At 37.2% G+C, this 20,705-nt stretch overlaps 1 protein-coding gene and 1 long non-coding RNA gene across 2 annotated transcripts; both read right to left on the bottom strand.

Moving 5' to 3' along the window:
* Window positions 1-10,682: 10,682 nt before the first annotated feature.
* LOC115923602 lies at window positions 10,683-13,273 on the bottom strand. The gene is made up of 4 exons (XR_004063992.1): window positions 13,209-13,273; window positions 12,235-12,542; window positions 11,248-11,406; window positions 10,683-10,825 (listed from the first exon to the last, which is right to left on the bottom strand). It is a non-coding gene; the product is annotated as an uncharacterized LOC115923602 (long non-coding RNA).
* A 5,356-nt stretch (window positions 13,274-18,629) lies between these two features.
* LOC115923831 lies at window positions 18,630-20,509 on the bottom strand. The gene is made up of 2 exons (XM_030985195.1): window positions 20,292-20,509; window positions 18,630-19,932 (listed from the first exon to the last, which is right to left on the bottom strand). Exons 1-2 carry the CDS (start codon window positions 20,507-20,509, stop codon window positions 18,630-18,632), a joined length of 1,521 nt encoding a protein of 506 aa, XP_030841055.1.
* Window positions 20,510-20,705: the final 196 nt, after the last annotated feature.

Genomic DNA, 20,705 nt, shown 5'->3' with positions numbered 1-20,705 from the left:
AGTAATGAACATGTCCAGTTTATAAGATGCCACAGAGAATGATAAAGAGTAGCCAGCTCTTCAGCTGGATGCTTTTTTTTCTTCCCTGATCTATTTGGTTAAATTCAGATAAAACATTTAATGGTAGGCTTAATAGCTTGCACTTTTAAAATATTGTTGCCCTTTGCTGCAAAAAAACTGCCAGGGCAAGATACACTGACAAACGTAATTGCTATCTTATAACACACAGATAAGTTAAATTTGTACTGTACGTGCTTTGGTCTGTGCAGATACTTTTTCACAACCCCACTTGCCATTCATTTACATGTAAAAAATAAAAATCCTGTACTGATTAAACCACGTCATATGTGAAGGAGTCTCGATGGTATTTGTGTAATTTATATGTTTTATTTGTCTTATATGCATAGACTGTCCTGGCAATTACTTCCAGTGTCATAACTTCGGCAGCTGTCTAGCCCGCAGTGACGTCTGTGATAACCAGCAAGACTGTACTGATGGAAGTGATGAATGGTTTTGCTCTAGTGACCCACCAGGTACATTAGTGTTTCATTACCCATTGCATTATTACCTCCATTAGTTGGGCCTGGAAAGGCAAGTAGCCAGTGCGCCATTTTTGTTAAAGCATTCTTCGCACTTTTTGCCTTGCAATCACGTTTTAGACAATGTCACCCTCACAAGCATGGTGCTTCAAAACCGGAACCACTAGCTGACGATATCCCCCGCTAGTCAAATTACGCCTCCTGTGCAATGGGATTCAGAATAGTATATTATGTTTAATGTGTAACGCTAAAGTTAGGGGCTCGATCTTGGTACATTTTATATGATGCTCCTAAGCTCCCAATCGAACAGGAGATGCATTCGGTCCAGCTTTGTATGACGGGGGTGTTATCATAAGCAGCATATATATGGTAACATGATCACAAAGAATTTCAAGAAATCAACTCAAGGGCAATTTTAATATCCCATTGTCTTGCCTTCAGAAATCATTTTCGGATTATGTTGCATGTCATTTTCATGTTACTACAAAAGTTAAGATGACACAAAAGGCTATTAGTCAGTTTGTACATGTAGATACTATTTCCACATGGGCTGAAATAGCTAGGTAGGTCATTTGTATAGATCTGTAATACCCACCAAGATGAATACAGGATCCATGTTCATGAAGTTATGTAATCATTATTCATTTATGCTCGTAATGTACACTGTATGATACACAGGTCGAATTATTCTTTTCAAGAGGGCAAACAGAAGTTATTCATGAAGAACTTTGGCAGTGGATATTCTTTTAAAAATACATTGATACTTCTCCATGTTTAAAAGACTCAGGATATTTTTACCATCCGCTATCTATAAACTGGTCTATTGACATTGCCTGAGGTTGATTTTCTTAAGTCTTCACAATTATTTTTAGTATTGATGGTGCGGATCATATTCTAATGCTGCCACCACTACATTACAACTACAATATTTGCCATCAATTGGGCCCTCATAATAGTCATGTCATCAATTCTATTATTTCACTATTTATCTCTTTTTGTGCAAGCCAGTCTAGTTTTTTTAAGGCTAACATCACATTATGTATTTCATTAAGGTGTATTTGCACTTTTCACTTTATGATATCTCATCCGGTCATCGACTATTTTCTTTTTTCTTTTTTCTTTTTCTTTTTCTTTTTTCATTTTGTGTATCTTTATCATGAATGTCTTTAAATCTTTCACAAATGGGCCACTGGCTGTAACAAAAAGAAAGATGATAAAACCTTCCTCTCGGTTCAATTCAATATCCAGGAAATGATGATAATATGACGTTGAGCATTCTTTAACACTAGTTGACACTTATTATATTTGTATAATTCATATGATATAATTAATTTAATTAATTAAATAATAGTTTTGTGTAACCAACAGGGTTTAGAGGGCAAACACATCGTCCTTAAATCGGAATACATGTCAGATTGCCTAAAATTCCAGCTATTATATTAATTTTAATGTAAATATAATGCCCTATCTATCAAGTGATAAATGATATGATTCAAGAAGGGAAAGGCAAGAAATGCAGACGAAAAAAGCATCACTAAATTATGAAATGATACACAGTATTTATGAGCCTCATTGTTTCATAAAAAAACATGAGCAGGATACCAACATATAAATTTATGTATTTTATTGTATTTCATCACAGATGAAGTAGTCCTTAACAAAGGAGAGTGTTTCAACCTGACATCACCTTCATATCCAAACGACTACTCTAACAATCTAAACTATATCTGGACTATAACTGGAGCAGTTGGGGACTCTGGTATACGCATGAAATTTGATGTCTTCTCTTTAGAATCGGGCTATGATTTCTTGGATATCGGGGTTGGTACTTATGATGGAAATTACCTTTACCATTTCACTGGGACGTACTCTATTAAAAATCATGGCATTGCGGAGTTTGCTGTGGGGGCCTCTAAATCACTTTCAGACACTATTCGAGAACCAGAGTCAGATGGTCGGAAGAAGCGATCAGTTACTTCTGATTTCTGCAGTGCCTCCACATCTTACTACGATTACGGAAGTTTCCCCTATGTTATCCATCTAAACAGTACAAAGATCTGGCTACGAATGACAACAGATGGAAGCTATGTCTATAAAGGCTTTGTCTTGCAGCTCATTTCTACAAGATTTGAAAGTAAGTCTGTCAATTAATTCTAGAGACCTTCATCATGCTGTATTTATATACAAAAATACAAGAAATGCATGTAATTGTTATACAATTTCTTCCTTACAGAGCATTATTATTTTTTGTATATTTCTCGTACTCTAAGCAGAACTCTAGCCTTCCTTTTTTCTATATATATATCTATCTATATATATATATATGTGTGTGTATGTGTGTGTGAGGGTATGATAATGGTCACAGAACAAAGGATTAAGCTTAAAAGCAATCAGCCCCTGCCCTCCTTCAGCTTTTATTTTGCTGAACAAGTTGTTTTGCTTCATGTTGCTTTTTTTTCTTGAGCAAAATTAAAAGCTGATGAAGGGCTGATAGCTTCTCAACTCAATTGTCGTGACCTGCTCTATCATGTGACCATAATCATACCCTCACATATTTATGTTAAAAATAGTACCGACCGGTAAAAGCATCCGTACCTACCCTGCTTTATATAATATACAAACATACCTCTCATTGTGGTGATATAAATTGGCAAATTAACAGAAATCACAAATTGACCAGACAAATGAATGTTTATAATCAAATTGAAAGATGAATAATTTCAATTGTACATGATTTGAGCCCCATTATTCTCAGTAAAACCATGTTAAACTTTGCTTAGGCAGAATGATTATAGATATGATGCTCCGTACAGAGGTCTAAATCAACACACTATTGCCTAAAGGGCTTTCTCAAGTAAATTATTTAAAAAATGATGAATAAATGTATATATTGCACACTTATCCATCCTAGAGGATGCAAATGCGAAGTACTATTATTATCCAGGCTTAATGCCTCAGTCACACCTTTGCGTATGTTGCTGCGTATTGCTGCGCTATGCGGGGTATATCAATACGCAGCCGTGCCTAGCAATACGCAGCAAATTTGAAGGTAGCAGTCACACTATTGCGTATCTAGCTCATAGGTAGCTCGTATGCCGCTGGTACAACGACTGCCTACGGTTGCCTATAGCCACATTATAGCTCGCTGTTGCTCATAGCAGTACGATTCAATACGCAGTTTGCTCGCCATGTTGCGTATGTAGCTCGTTTGCTGCTCGCTAGCCGCTCGCTCCAGTTGGTCTCGTCGCGTGTTCGCTCGCTCTAGCTCGTTTGTTCGTTATGATGCATGTCGGCTTGCGCTACAGCGTACCAGCTCAGCATATGTAAAAATACTTGTCATTTTTGGGAAAATATAATTTAATTATAGTAGCGCTTATATTAGAAATATACTCAAAATTTGAAAAAGTTGTCTCATTTTCCGTAAACAATTTTGTAACGTCCAAAACAATTTTCAATTTGAAGTAGCAGAAAATATATGAACAGCAGGACATATCTATCATAACATTTAGTTAACATCTCATGGCAGCTACCCACCAAAACAAAGAAATTTGCAATACATTACTACGATACTATTTTATAGTTAAAACCAATTTTCCGTTAACAGTTGTAACGTCCGAAACAAACATGACTTTATTTCGATTTAAGTATAAAAATGTGTTGAAATATGATGCCAAAAATCAAATAATCCGTAAATTTTTATAAAACATAAAACATTGAAGCCGCACTTTGTGATGCAAGGCATGGCTGGCTGCTTTAGTATGTCCTTAATTGTAATTTATCAGAAAAAATCTCAACAAAAGTGACTCATAACAAATATTCAGCCACTTTAACAGCACTTTCTGGTATGCTGTTAGCACGTTTCGGACGTTACATTAAACTGTTAACAGACATTTTCATACTTAAACTAGTTCAAATGAGGGGCAAAGATAGACGTGAGAATAGCAAATTTCAATTGTTCAACTTCTCCTTTTGCTATTTACATTGGTGTGTGTTTGCAAATCATGACGTTTTCATTTTTATAGAGGTTGTTCCAAATGATGTCATATAAACCAAAGATTTTATGGTCAATTTACACTATTTGGTAGGCTACAAAACTCAAAATCACCCACTTAAGCAATACCCAGTGTACATGGTCATGACATGTATATGATACAGGTATACATGTATGAAGTTGATAAGATCAAGCAAATTAAAATGTTTTTTCTAACAATTTATGGGAAATATGATATGTATTTTTATCTGAAAATACATGTAAAAAAGGGCACTCAGTACATGTAACTAATCTGTGTAGAAAGGATTACTACTGCCATTATCCAAAACTGGAATTGGCAATTACGCTTAATAATGATAACAATTTATCAAGCAATTCAATGAAATTGGCTTGCACACTACATGACGCACTCATTGGTTGCATACATGTACAATTGATGAGCACAAAGGCTTCCATTATAAAACACTAATCAGTAATAAGTATCCGATTCCTATTATAGAAACTTGTACAACATAATGTTAAAATGGCTGTAGATCTGCCAAATTTCCAAATGACAAGAAAATGGATTACCAATTTGTGGGGGTAATTAATAAGCATGAACATGGAAATAAGGTGTAGCCTCTTCAAAATTAATTAATTCATAATTTTTTCCTTTCATTTGATGAATTACCCTCAAATGTACTCGTCTTTTACAAATACTTTTCAAATGCTTGACCCTCCTAACAAATTTACATGTTAATGATCATTTCATGATCCTAAACATACATGTATATGTATAGTATCTTCCTCAAATTTATGCAAAAATATTGGGATGTACAATAAATTAGGATTCCCATATTTCTTATTACTTAAATGGCTGGGGATACTTTTGTATACTTTTATTATTTTGTTAAAAATTTTTTTTTTATAATGTTTTGCTTACACTGTACATACTGTACATGTATGTGATAGTGATATTATTGAATGACACACTACATGAATCTAGTTTAAGGCAAAGTACAAAGCAAGCCGATTAAACATCTATGTTGTAAAGTTTGTAGAAATTGATGATCTGATTGAAATGTTCACATCGTGTAACATCCGAAACAAACTATAGCATATATTGCACTGTTGTTCATAACCTGCAAAAGAGAGTATGTTTGTAAGTGATTTTTTCAGGAGTTGTGATGACTACAATTGCTATTAGCTTCATATTTCACTTTGTTAGATCACATAAGCATTTTTAACTACACGTTCCTGAAATGAACAGTATACCTTACATAAATTGAGTGGTCAATGAAGACAAACTAGGTATATGTGCAAAACTAATTAAAACTGCACAATTTTTTCAATAAATGTTAAAGAAATATTTTTCTGCAAACAATTAATGTAACTTAGGTCAATAATACCTAAAGAAAAGCAATTAACTTGAAAAAAGTTATGATGTTAACAGTGTGTAACGTCCAAAACACCAGTGGTGAAAATTATTAGGCAATGCACTGCTTCCCCAATTTTTTTGGATGTATTTAACTTATATCATCAGTTGTAATAGTAAAATAAGTTTGACCCAAGAAAAAAGCATTTTACCTATTGAAATAAAAACTTTTTATTGTCAAAACCCTAATTTGGAGCTATTTGTCACTTTCAAGGGACACAAAATCTGTATTTTTCGAGATAGAAACTCAAAAATTTGCATAAATAATCTCTGAAACATATTCTTAAAGACCAACATATTTGTTGGTGAAGTTAATAGCAAATGAGTTTTATATCACAGTTATTAGATATGCTATAGTTCACAATAAAATTGTAAAAACTCATACCTGGTGAATAAATAAGGAGATAGATTTAAGGTCCAAAATTTGCATTTCTCAAAAATATGAATAGTCCTGATCCTAAAAATACATGTTTGAAGTGAGTGAACATAATTTCATTTCGGACCCTATTGTGGACACATTTGGTATACCGGGTATGTTAAAAAAAACCAGTGCCATATGCAATCCTACAATATTCAGTAATCGTCGCTGTTGAAATGGAGTCTAAAGTGATGAAATTGTAAACAATAAAGTCTTCATGCTGTATAGCTCACTCTCAAGTGCAAGGTATTAATTTAGCTTTAAAACAATTTTTTTGGACTAAAATATACTAATTGGCTATTCCCGTTTGGAAATTATATATCACAACTCCATATTCTGAGATTTGCATTGTTGCAGCTACCATTGGATGGCCATTAGGCGCTATTTGAAATTTATCAAAATTTACCGGGAGCAGTGGTAAATTTTGATATTCAATTTTTCTCAAAAGCAGGAATGTTTTAGGGGCTAAATTTTCTATTGCTTAAAATACATCCTCAAGGGCATCCAAATATATCAAAATTGTGAAGAATTGCTATCCGGCCATTTTCAAAATTTCCCCAAACTTTGTATTACATTTAACAATTATGCTGATAAATCTTAAATCATTAGAACTATATCATTGAATTTAAATACGGGTGTTGCTTTCAGAATTCTTGTATATTTCTGTCACATTTTGAAATCTGGGCCCTGTTTCATACAACTTGATATCAATTACAAACGCTAAATTGTTATGACAAATTTGCTCTCAGCCAATCAAATGCCATGGTTTCAGTAGCTTATAAGAGTTATTGTAAATTTTTATTGATAGCAAGATTTATGAAACAGGGCCGTGGTACATTAAGACGTGCAACTTTTTTTTGAAATTAGAATAACCAAAATATTATTATTATTTTTTAAATTCATTTTCATTGATATCACTATTGAAATATTTCAGAGAATGGTAGCTTTTGGGAGTGAAGTTCTTTGGGAGGGCAATGCATGGCTCTAATACACTTTGTAATTTTGATAATTGTCTTTGATTGTGGGAATTATTTCATATCTAATAAGAAAGTCCATTAACCAATTGCTTCTTCTTTTTTTCTTTAGGTGAATCCTTTGAGTGTTCAGATTTGTCGGTTCTTCCAGCAGATAAAAAGTGCGATCACATAGCAGACTGCCCATTAAACGACGATGAACACGAGTGTGACATTGGTAAATTCCAAGTTTATATATTCGTTTTATTTTGTACAGAATTCTGGGATTTGCAAATGAATTTCTCAATGAATAAACCATTACCTTACTATTAAAACTATAATACAGTGCGTACGTCCCAGAAAAAACGAAACCAAGAATTATCGATGTTTTACCATAACTTTATCACATTTATAATTAATAAATGACACATATTTGGAAAGCTTAGATCCTCCTCATTCATTTTTCTTGAATGAGGTGTCATATAAAAGGTCAGAAACTCAACTTTCTAGAAATGTGATTTTCTCTTTGAAATTCTGATACCGCCCGCCAAACGACTTTTCGGTTTCCTCTCTTCAAATTGAGTTTAATCACTCATGCTTGAAATATGCATTATTATTATTATTTCCAAATATGTGTCATTTATCAATTATAATTGTGATTAAGTTATGATAAAACATCGATAATTCTCTGTTTCGTTTTATCTGGGACGCACTGTATTACCTTGATTCTAAGTTTTTTTTTCTCCATACATTTCTGACCATAACAAGTAGTCTCATGTACCAGGAGACTGTCCTAAGTTGATTGCCTTTACTGTAGTTGAGATCACATCAAATGTCAAGGAATTTTTTATTTCAATATTCTTTGGGGATTGATCACCTAAAATATAAGACATACATTGTCTCACAAGGTGATTAATTAGTAGTACTTCAAATATTGCACAGCACCTGTCGAAAGGATATATGTAAGACTATATACAAATTAATGTCGCTTCTTTGCGGATTAAGTAAAAAGGAAGAAACTCATACTCTCTATAAAGTAGTAAAGCCTTAGAACCGAGTAGAGAAACAAGCGAAGAAGTAGGACATGAATTAAGATGAAGCTGAATTAGCTTTGGTGCAGACTGAAGGCTCTCTCTAGAAGATGTGTGCTCTGTAAGAACAGCTCAGGAGAAGTGATGAATATAGGTGTGGCAAGCAAGTGTAATATACTGAACATGCTATACCAGTACCTTGGGTGGTTGCACATCCCAACACGTAGGCCCGAATTCACAACGGAGGTTTGTGGACAAAGGTTTGACAAACCTTGGTCTGTAATTCCCAAACCTCAGACCAAGGTTTGTAAAACTAGTCTCAGCCACAGGGTTCCTAACATATTCTCATGGGCTAGGGTTTAAATGTTAAGAATTTAAAAAACTGTTGAACTAAGCATTCTTAGTACGATCCGGACATCTTAATGAGCAATCTTGAAAAGATGATGGTTAGAACATCTCTGAAATAAACTTTTGAATTGCATTTTCATGAATTAATCGAACCAAACTGGCGCGCCGATGCAGAAAGTGTTATACCCACACTTGTGTGGTGCTGGTGAAGCACTCAATCTGACCCAGAACAAATTGAAATCGGCACCTGAAAACCTTTGTTAGATTAATACATCTAAGGTTGTGAAGGGCTCTTTTAAATCAACTGTAAGCGTCTTATTGTTTTGGGGGCTACAAATTCTTATCAATAAAATCGCCTAATAATAATAATGATTTAATATGAATTCAGTTTTTATTAATATATTTGATTAATATATTAATTCATTCGATTGCAAGTCGCACATCCTCCTTTCATGCCGTTTTAGTTTTGTCTTGTATATTGTTTTCTATATTTAAAATTCTTAAGTATATACTTGTTAATTACTATAGATCTATATAGTTAATTTGTTAGAATGGTCAATCAATTATGTTAACTAGTTCCCCATTTGTTTCCCTAACTTGCCATTTTTTTTCACATCAAAATTGTAACTGGTAAATGATTCGTTTCCATATAATAATAATTAAAAAAAAAATCCTCTATGGCCATCTTTTTTTTCTCTCTCCCTCCCTGTCACTTTCTCTGTTCCCGTCCCTCCTCTTTCTTTCTACCCATTTTTGTTCTCTCACTCTTTCTGTCTTCTTCTCTTTCGCAATGAAACACATAATGCAAAACCATGCGAACTCCCCCCCCCCCCCAAAAAAAGGGGGGGGGGGAGAGAGAGAGAATCTGACGCATATATTTTTCCGTTATCTTTGTAAATATATGAAAGCAAGAATATTGTATTTGTATTTTCATGTTTTACATAAAAAATTGAGCATGCAACACGATAGTAATTTACCGTTTGTTCAAACAATGCAGTTCACATTTGTACATTTTGTAGCATGCTTATATGAAATATAGCCCACTAGAGGATTAGAGCTCTGGAAGGACAATTACAAGTCTCACTGTACCGCTATTAGCAGAAAGAATATCACAAATACAACAAAATGGGTGACGAAAATTCAAATTTGCACATAATAGTTCTTTAATTCTGACTTCGCTTAGTACAGTAAATAATATTTGTTCGAATACTCTCCCCTAGCTGACAACCAAATAATTTATATTGACCCACCCCTCAACTCAGCAGTGTATACAATGCTTATTATAGTTAAATCGGGTGCATTTAATCTATAGAGAACACTTAATTACAAATACCGTCAGAGTGACAACAAATACTTATCAACTAAACATAACATCAAAAATATTCATAAATAATCAACAGTTCAACACCCAGGTTCTTGATGTAATGCTGCATAACTACGAAGTATTGTGGGAACGCCAGGGAGGGGCCGTATTTTGAAATACATTTTGAGGTAATTCCAGTTGCAATCGAGTTAAATCTGTATTTTATAACTTATTACCGTATACATTGAAATTTTTTGTGGAATCCTTAATTAAATAATGTATAGCTCACTAAATAGCTAGATAGTGGTGGTTATTTTACTTGACAGCTAAGAAAGCAATAAATGCTTGTTAGTAAGCTCCAGTGTCAGCTGTTTTAGGCTATACTTGGCCAAACCAATGCTATATTTGCACAACGTGAATTTCCCCAATATGGGCAACAGGAAAGCATAAAAATAATTAAGAAGTGTCGACCTTCTCTCTTAGATTGATGAGGCATGGAACGTCCTCATCCTTGCATTTAATAAATATGCGTTCAATCACACATCTCCCTTTTTTGTGTGTGAAGTGTTAAAGCCCCACTGTACTACTTGTAGCTACTTGCTCCCTCTATATAGAAAACTTCCCAATCTGTGCCTGTTAATCCCCCATGATCCTCTTTTTCTTATGTTAATTAAGAAACGAATTGATGAGATAGCCTCCCGTCAGTGACCTCGCTGGGTTGTCTAATCCTCTTTGGCTGAACTAGTACAGATGGCCTTTAAAGCACATCTGTGGTCGACCCTCTGAATGAAGAAATGGCTTCTGATGAGGCAGGGAAGGCATGGATACCTGCAAAATTGAATGGACAAAATAAACAATATCATAAACAATATTCTTAATTTCAACTTGTTCATTTTTTTTCTTGGAGGGGGTGGGGGGGGGGGGGTGATACTATAGAAAGGATACAATGTATTGTACACATAATCAGGAATTATTCAATCCTGTGTCACTAATACAAAAACTATGAGGTTCCACTTGACAACAAACTAATCAAGTTGCATCCAGATATCAAAAACATTAATTGTGATTTGTGAACTGAAATTTAAAAGCATATGAGCTCGTTTGAATTAATTACTTAATGCGAGTTGTTACTATATTACCAAATGAACATTCCTAACATGTCACATGTTGGCCAAATACAAAAAAGGAAACAAGATTGATTAAGAAAAAGAATAAACAAATGTTTTCATATAAAGAAATAATCTACCTACCCTATAGTCTATCTCCAAGAATCAACTGTTATTCATATGCCCTAGCATGAAGCTCTCAATTCAGTGCACACTCAGAAAAGATCCTGGCATCGTGGCTGCTACCAGTCCAGGCCACCTTGCAACGATACTAGTTATTTTCCCAGCATAATCACAGACAACCTGTCAATATAAAATAACATGTTGGCATTCATTAGTTATGAAAACTCACCCATTTCACACTTCAGATAGGCCGTGAAATGTATAAATTTCACCTGTTATTTATGGTAATTAATGCAAATGCAGTTGAATATGTGATCATTGCTTTTCAATATATATTTATACAACAAAAATTGGAAGAAAATGCTAATTACCCTATATTTATTGACTGATGAAATATTTCTTCATTTTTAACTCATTTTGTCATTGTTTATCTTGTAACAATGTAAAAATGTAAACAAAAATAATCTCACTTTTAACAAAACATTTTGAGCCTAAAACAACAAATGCTTTGTGTGTATGTGGGGGGGGGGGGGGGGGGGGGTACCCACTCTCGCATCTTTTTATTGGAAATGAACCTGTTTGTTTTTCTATAGTTTAAAATATATAGTAAAAACAGTGGCCCGATTGCCATGGCCATCAACAAAATATCAGAAATCTAGAGGTCATATCCGTATTGCCAATAGAAGGATGGAACAAGTTTTGATTTTTCAAATTTTCCTTTCGTTAAAAAGATATTAACGAGTGTAAGGATTTTTAAGTTTAACTATTCATTGGATATTCTTAACTGTGTACAAAGGCAGTGAAATGAGTACCTGTACGCGAATATTACTTTAATATCCATTTGGCCACTAGAAATCTTGCATTGGTCACCAATGAATTAGCATGGATGTACAACACACAAGACTGAAGAGTGTATATATCTAATGTGAAAATTTTGCAAGGTACAAAAAAAAGGTCTAAAGGGAAAGCCGTGCTGGATCCAGTCATGATGTATTCATTTATTCTCACCTGAACATCGATGGAGTACCTGTTCTTCCTATTAAAGTAGTACCTGGCTCTTGCCCCACCAGGGCTCCTGATGTAAACATGTGTCCCATCAACAGCAACTCCTGGAAATCTGCAGTACTGGAAAAACTGCTTCTGAATAGTAGTCACTTTTTGCCTTGTTGTAACTTGTACTTGTAGGAAACTTCATGACTTGTCCCTTTCTTCTGACAACAGCTTCGGAAACATCCCTCACTACTCTCCATTCGGCAAACAGATGAATATGACACGGCATGCCGCCTCCTCACGGTGCATCCTTTAGATCGAATTACCTTTTTAAAAAATTTTAAAAAACAAGCATTCAAATAAATCATTTTTTTGCTGGTTTATGCTATTATATTTTTACATCCCCAACTGTCACTGTCACTTAAAAAAAAAAAAAATACTGATTTCTAGATGTGGTGTAAATCAATTTAACGTAAAAGACAAAATTGTCTAGACCTATGCCTTTTCTAATCTCCTTCACGGCTTCACCTTTTGTGAAATTTAAGCAACAAATCACAAACTTGTTTCCAACACATAATCTGAATAATTTCCTCATGTATTAAAGCCAAATAACAGTATTGGGAAATGCCCCACACACAAATTATGAAAATTAATGCTTTCATAACCTACCATGTAAAAGAATAAATATCATAACTAATCTTTCAATGTATGGAATATGACAGAAATGCTTAGAAATTGAATAAATTTATGTAAACGCACATGTGCATGGCATTAGGGGCTCGCACGGTCGTAGGCAGACCAGCGGAGCGGGGCAAACGAACAGTGAATTTAGGCGGTCAACATGAATTGAAATATTTCTGGATTTTAATAACGACACTAGGGTTGGATTTTACAACAGAAGCCCTTTTTTATAGCTATGTTAACAATATTCATCAAGTAGTTTGGCCATGTTTTCGCGAACTTTCCCAATACAGAATTTGAATTCAAAGTACCTCAATCTAAAACAAAAGGCTCATCCAGCGGGTTTTCCCAATCTCAGAGGCCTCTGCCGAGTTGTGCTGCTATATATTGCTCCAGCTCCTCCTCCAGGTACACCAGCTCATCATGCTGAATCAGCTGCATTTCTACCATCTTTACTAGAGTGAAGATAAAATGAAACAAATGTTTAAACAATGTTTTTAAAATAAAGAAATGTTACTTGTGCTTGTGACTTAGTGGGTGATCCTGGCTCTGGAGACTAAGCCAGTTAATTAAGACAATTAGAACCAGATCTAAATTTAATAAAAGCTTTGCTTGTCATGACTTATAAACAGAAATAACCGTCTGATATGGGTCATTTCTTTAATAAAAATAATAAAACTGACATTTGTTGACATTCTATAATCGGAGGTCTAGTATGGAGCCAGATGTAGTCTCAGTGAACAACTGGCAATATAGAGAGACTGCATGAAGCTTTTGGTCTATGCTTGTCAGTGTGATTCATTTTGGGGAACATTGCATTGCTGATGCCACTTCAATTTCTATTTATTTATGTAGGTACCAGTGTGTCCAAGTCAAGTGATGCATGGACATCATTGCCAGGCCTAAGCTAGAGCCTGGTATTATTATCATTATTATGAATTTGTAATAACTAGTGTAGGTCTAGGCCTAGTCTAATTGGCATGTGTCATGGCATTGCTGACAACAAGACAAAATTAAACATGACAGTCATACTCAGTTATCTACTGTAGGCCCGGCTAGGCCCAACTCCAGCCCAGGGTCAGAGGGTGCGAGCTCCGCCGCCGCCTTGGGCGTTGGACTCGAGCTCCCTCAGACACAGTCCCTGAACTCTGGAATTGAGAGGCCGTCGGATATGAAAACACCGAACATTTCATGGAAAATGGAAAGTTATAAAGCATATCAAATAGTGAAATGTCAGTAACGTGAAGAGTATGAATTCGACTACATGTACAGCTTTTATACTTACGATTTTAAGGAAAGGATCAAGAGATTGAGAGATTTCAATTGCACTAAAATCGGGCTGACCAGATACTATCGCAGATTGTTTTGGCGGTGAATTATTTGGATAAAATCAATCGAGCATAAATTATCTCCACCCAGCGCTGCATCCTGATTGGTTGATAGCTCTCAAACCAGGTTTGAGAAATTACAAACCTCCTATCTGAGCAGTCTGTAAATTTCGGGTCTGATGACGTACATAAACCTGGTCTGAGGACAAACCTTGCTTTGTGAAATGTAATTTCAGACCAAGGTCTGAACTCAAACCTGAAACGCGTCATATGACGTACATAAACCTTGGTCTGAGGACAAACCGGCTTTGTGAAATGCATTTCAGACCAAGGTCTGAACTCAAACCTGAAACGCGTCATATGACGCACATACACCTTGGTCTGAGCTCAAACCTTGCTTTGTGAATTCGGGCCATATTGTCTTGTATTACAACCTGTAAGTAACACTTATTTGAATTGAACAATTCAGCCATTGTTCCTGCACAAAATGCATATCTACCTTTGGAAATCTAAACCTTTGGAAATCTAAACCTTTTTCCAAACTGATAATTCCAAATCTGAATCATATAAATTCTTTGCCTATGAAATCGAGGTGGCTGATCAAAACAAATAGTGTCACTGCACCACTTGTGATTTAATACCTGTCAAAATACAAAACATCATTTTGCAATTTTATCAAACGTTTAAAACATTGTTTAGCCTGACAAAATATCCATATAAAAAACTTATTCAATTTCACTGAATCTCAAATACTCAATTAATGCAAACATTTAATATAATGTCCTCCTGTCTTTGTTGCTATTCTCTGAAAGTCTGAATGCTTATGGACATCACAAATTGTTCTTCATATGTCTTGTTTTTTTTGTTCAAATGTTGCAGTTAGTGAAATTCTTCTGAAATTACTTTATCAGCTGATCATTTATCACGCTTCAAACACTTGAATCTGCGTCCAACTTGCTTATCCGATAAAATTAATTATTCTCCATCACAGAAGGAACATGACTCGCGATTTATAAATTGCTTTCAAAACATGTTGCTTTAAAGTTGCTGGAAATGCTCTTGATCCAATAAATTGACGTTGATCACAAAATAATTTTCATTGGCGGCGCTTGGCTCGCACCAATTTCACAAAGGTATTTTATCACTTCCACATGGCGGTTGCAAAAATTGACGTTGATCACAAAACAATTTTCATTGGCGGCGCTTGGCTCGCACCAATTTCACAAAGGTATTTTATCACTTCCACATGGCGGTTGCAAGAATTGACGTTGATCACAAAACAATTTTCATAGGCGGCGCTTGGCTCGCACCAATTTCACAAAGGTATTTTATCACATTCCACATGGCCGTTGCAAGGCTCCAATTTTCTTGATCCAAATTAAATTCACAGTGATCCAAACTTCACAAAAAACATGCTATCACATTCCAAATGATACGAGTTGAGCACTATTCTGCTTCCAGGAGCGAACACAGCTTTATATCACTGGCCTCGTGAGTGTTGTGGATTTTGTCTTTATCCTTGCACTGCGAACTAGACCATCTTTACCCGGATATACTTCCTCCACTCGTCCCATCTGCCAGCAACATCTAGGCGCGTCCTTATCAGCAATCAAGACGACGTCTCCCACTTGTAGACTGCGATTTGGTTGGGCCGACTTCTGCCGTTGCTGCAAGGTAGGAAGGTACTCACGCACCCATCTCCGCCAGAAGGTATCTGCTAGTAACTGCATCTGCCGCCATCTTTTCTTAGAGTATACATCCTTCTCTGAGAAGCGCCCTGGGGGTGGAATTGTAGTCATCTTGGCCTGTAGTAGATGATTAGGTGTAATGACATCCAGGTCATTGGGGTCCACTGAAGCTCTTGTTAGAGGCCGACTGTTTATAACTGCCTCTATCTCACACATTAAGGTGTGAAGCTGTTCATCACTCTGGGCAGTTTTCAAGTACTGTTCATGTAGTATGGCATGAAGGATTTTTCTGATAGTTCTTATTTGTCGTTCCCATATTCCTCCAAAATGTGATGCAGCAGGTGGATTGAAATTCCACTGAATTCCATGATTACAGCAAAAGTTCATGATCTGCTCCTGACTCCATTCTTGTAGAGCCTGCTTCAACGCACTACAGGCACCCACCAAATTTGTGCCATTGTCTGAATACATTGTCTTAACAGAACCTCTTCGACTAACAAATCGTCTTATGGCATCTATGGCAGAACTGATGTCCAAGCTACTTGCCACTTCTATGTGTATTGCTCGGCTGGTCATACAGGTGAACACAACACCATAACGTTTCTGCATGCTTCGACCACGCCTCGTCTCAAAAGGCCCGAAATAGTCCATGCCTGTATATGTGGAAGGAGGTTCACATGCTGCAACCCTAGGCCTTGGAAGATCTGCCATCGTGTGTGTGTTTGTTTTGGCTTGGTACCTTCTGCATGTAACACATTGTCTGATGATTGTCTTTGTCAGCACACCTGCTCCAATTATCCAGTACTTCTGAAGAAGTTCTGCTAGAACATGGTTTTGACCTTGGTGTGCTACACTTTGATGAACATGTCTTACTATCAAGGTAGACACATGGTGCTTTTTGGGCAAGATCACCTGATGTTTTGCATTTCCATCAATCTCGGCATTCCTTAGTCGTCCGCCAACCCTCAGTACATTGTCATGCATTTCTGGATCTAGCTTTATGATGCTGCTGCTCTTGCGTATGGCCTTTCCTGGCTGATTTCCTTTCTGATTCAAGGCTTCTACTTCTTCTTGGAAGGACTCAGATTGCACCCACCGAACGATAGCCAATTCTGCACCATTCACTTCTGCTACTGTAAGGGTGTCAGAACACACTTTATCCAAGGACAACTTGGCCCTTTCTTTCAGTTTTCCTTTGAGCCTTAGCCACCAAGCAACAGCCCTTCGTAACCTTGTTCAATCTGAGAAATATGTGATCAACTTGTGTACTGTTTAAACTTCTCCTCCAGGCCTTGTTAAACCCACCATGCAGGTTTTCTTGATCTCAAGCTGCTCATTCTTTCCATCACGAGACATGTCAGGTGTCTTAGGCCATTCTTCAGATTTCAGAAGAAACTCTGGGCCACTTTTCCATTCTTCATTCAACAGTTATTCTTGTACTTTCAACCCCCTTGAGCCTGCGTCTGCTGGATTGAGACTTGATTTGACATAATGCCACTGGTCCGGACTAGAGCCGTCTTGAATCACTGCTAGCCTATTAGCTACGAATGTCTGGAATCTTGCTGTTGTGTTGTGAATGTAGCGCAATACAGTCTGGCTGTCGGTCCAAAAATAGGTCCTCTTGACTGGTAACTCCCTTTTGATTACCTGATCTATCTTCACTGCCACGCTTGCTGCAGTCAATTCCATTCTCGGGATAGATACTTGCTTAAGGGGTGCTACTCTTGATTTACTCAGCAGGAATGAACACCTGGTCTCTCCTTCACTATTTTCCATTCTGAGGTAGGAGACTGTCCCATATCCAACCTCGCTGGCATCTGCAAAATGATGGAGGGAGATAGATTCTGCTTGCTCATATGAGGCTGGCCTCAGACATCTTTCTATCTTGTACTCTGACAACATCGGAAGTTCCTCTAACCAGCCTTGCCACAATTTCATCTGTTTGGCTGGTATCTCATCATCTCATCCTATCTTGAGTCTACATAGGTCTTGTAGTAGTTGTTTTGCTGTTAAGATCACAGGAGACACAAAACCCAATGGGTCATACACTGAGCTGATGATTGATAGCATGCCCCTTTTTGTTGGCGGCCGATCCTTGATCTTGATGCTGTAGCCGAATGAGTCGACTGTTTCAGCATTCCAAAGTATCCCAAGAGCTCTTTCCTGTGGAAGTTTGTCCTTTTCAAAGTTTAGCCGTTGAACGCTGCTGGCTCTCTCGTCCTTTGGTATTGCATGCAAAACTGCCCTATGGTTACTGTTCCTTTTGGTGAGGTGGAAACCTCCTCTTCCACATGTGGCTTGTAGCCCTTTTGAGAGCTATACAGCCTTTTCAACAGTAGAGGATGAGTATAGACAATCGTCTACATAGAAGTCGTGTTGTATGATATGTGCAACTTCTTCATGTTCACACTGTTCTGCTGTCTGTTTCAAAGCATAGTTGGCACATGCTGGTGAGGAGGTGGCCCCAAATACATGGACATTCATGCGATACTCCTTGATTGGTCGTTCGATATTGCCATCAGGCCACCACAAAAACCTGTGGAGATCCTTGTCTTCTTTCCGTAGTCTTAGTTGAGAAAACATCGCCTCAATATCTGCCATGACTGCAATGTGATCTTGACGGAATCTGGTCAGAAAACCCAACAGGCAATTTGTCAGGTCCGGCCCATGTAGAAGATTTTGGTTTAGGGACTGCCCCCTGTAGGCAGCTGCACAGTCATATACAACTCGTAGTTTCCTTTTCTGAGGATGGTAGACACCATGGTGTGGGATGTACCAGACTTGACCATTCTTTCTCTGAATTAAGTTCCTTGTCTAGCACCATTTCAGCATAGTTCTGATCTATTACCTTGTGCATGAAGTCCTTGTATTCTCTGTGAAATTGTAGCTGACGCATGAACTTCCTCTGTAGATGTGCTAAACGCTGTTCAGCCTGAGGTTTATTGTTAGGCATCTTCATACTTTGGCTTTTTAGAGGCAGACCAATCTCATAATGCCCATCTACATGCTGAATAGATCCTTCAACTGAGTCTATAAACTGCCTATCCTGTCTTGACTTCTCAGGTTCATCATTTATCACCCTTTCACTAAAGTCTTGGTTGAACATATCTACCAGCTGCTGATTAATATCTGCTTGGACCAAAACATGATGAGCTGAAATCCTTTGTGACTCGTCAGACTTGGATAAACCATACACTGCCCAACCTAACAAGGTTCTAAATGCAAAAGGACCATCATGTTCACTGTGGATAACTTCCAGCGGTTCTGACGCTTTTGGAATGTTATTTCCAATTAGTATGCCCACATCCTCGTCAATCTCTGGCAACTGAATATGGTGGAGGTATGGAAACTGCTTCAACTTGGCTTGTGTTGGAATTTCCTCTTTCCCAACTGGAATAGACTGCTGGACAAATGCTTCTCTGATTTGAAGGTTGTTCTCCTCTTTTAAGTCTAGAACCTCTATATCGTTGATTACTTCACAGTTTACGGTCTTACTCTCTGTCAAGGTTTGCAATTGTATGTTTTTCCTTTTTCCAGATAGCTGGAGTCTGTCCTTCATGTCTTGGCTAACAAAAACTGCATTGCGTCTACTGTCCAGAAATGCATATGTCTGTATTTGTTTTCCACTTTCCTTTGAGCGCACCACTACAGAAATCACAACAGGGAGGCTGCCGGATCCACTGCTGAAACTTGACAATGTGCGTTTTACACCATCCTCTGATTTGTCTGTAGCGGGACTTCCACTGTTAGTAGAAGTAGCATAAGTGTCCTCATGTACTGTGTCCTTATGTACTGGAACTTCTTTCTGAGACTTTGGAACACCATCTTGGTTTGGAATTGAGGTTCCCTTTTGAAATTGTCTGTGCAGTACTGATGGATGCGTCCTTTGGCACAATGTACACTTCAGCCTACTCCTGCACTCCTTTGCAAAATGTGATGCTTTCTTGAGACAGGAGAAACATAAGCCCTGTGATCTGCAAAACTCGATGCGTTCTTCATGTGGCTTGGCTCCCAAATTTCTACAAGTCTCCAAATCTCAAACCCTGCAATAAAGACAGTATTTGTCAGAACTTGACCTTTCTTGCCTTTGACTAGAAATGCTTGTAGCAAAGCCTTGTCTTTCATTCCTTTTTCCGGGTTGGCTTATATTGGAATGTGTAGTGTCGCTTCTTCTTTGTGGCCCTGTAATGTCTCCGTACACAGGGTTAGATAGCACACGAGCTGCCTTGGCCACAAACGTCACCACATCTTCAAACTGGATACACTTTCCCTTTTCTTCCTGAATGTAGTCAGCAGTATGACGCCATTTTCCCTTAGGCGATATGGCAACTTGGAGATAGCTATCTTGACATTGTTAGAATGATCAATTTCATTGCACTGTTTCAAATCCTTGGCAGTGTTCAGAAGCTCGGTCAAGCAATGCGAAAAGTTATTGAGCTTCTCTGCATCATCGGTCTTTATTTCTGGCCACTCCTCCATACGCTTGATTATGGCATTTGTAATCCTGTATTTGTTGCCATAATTCTTCTGAAGAACTTCCTTGGCCTGCTTGTAGGCTATCTCAGGATCTGCATTGTACATGCAACTTCGCACCATTGTGTTAGCTTCACCCCTCGTGAATTGTTCTAAATAACATAACTTGTCTCTAGGATTTGAATTCTTCTCCTCAACACTATGGTGAAATGCTCTCATAAAGGAATTGTATTGCAACGGGTCTCCATTGAATGGTGACAAAGTTCTCTGAGGCAATGATGCTCTTTGGTGGCATTCCACTAAAACCTTGGTGAGGTCA

The sequence above is a fragment of the Strongylocentrotus purpuratus genome, unplaced genomic scaffold (genome assembly GCF_000002235.5).
Source record: "Strongylocentrotus purpuratus isolate Spur 01 unplaced genomic scaffold, Spur_5.0 spur5_scaffold_14, whole genome shotgun sequence".
Classification (NCBI taxonomy): Eukaryota; Metazoa; Echinodermata; class Echinoidea; order Camarodonta; family Strongylocentrotidae; genus Strongylocentrotus; species Strongylocentrotus purpuratus.
This window is presented reverse-complemented; position numbering and strand designations above follow the sequence as displayed.

Excerpts from the sequence above, each read along its gene's own strand:
- LOC115923831 (XM_030985195.1), bottom strand. The coding sequence starts at position 20,509 with ATGGTGCGAAGTTGCATGTACAATGCAGATCCTGAGATAGCCTACAAG. Across the intron at positions 19,933-20,291 it reads ACTGCCAAGGATTTGAAACA|AAATTTGGGAGCCAAGCCAC; the intron begins GTGCAATGAAAT and ends GGAGACTTGTAG.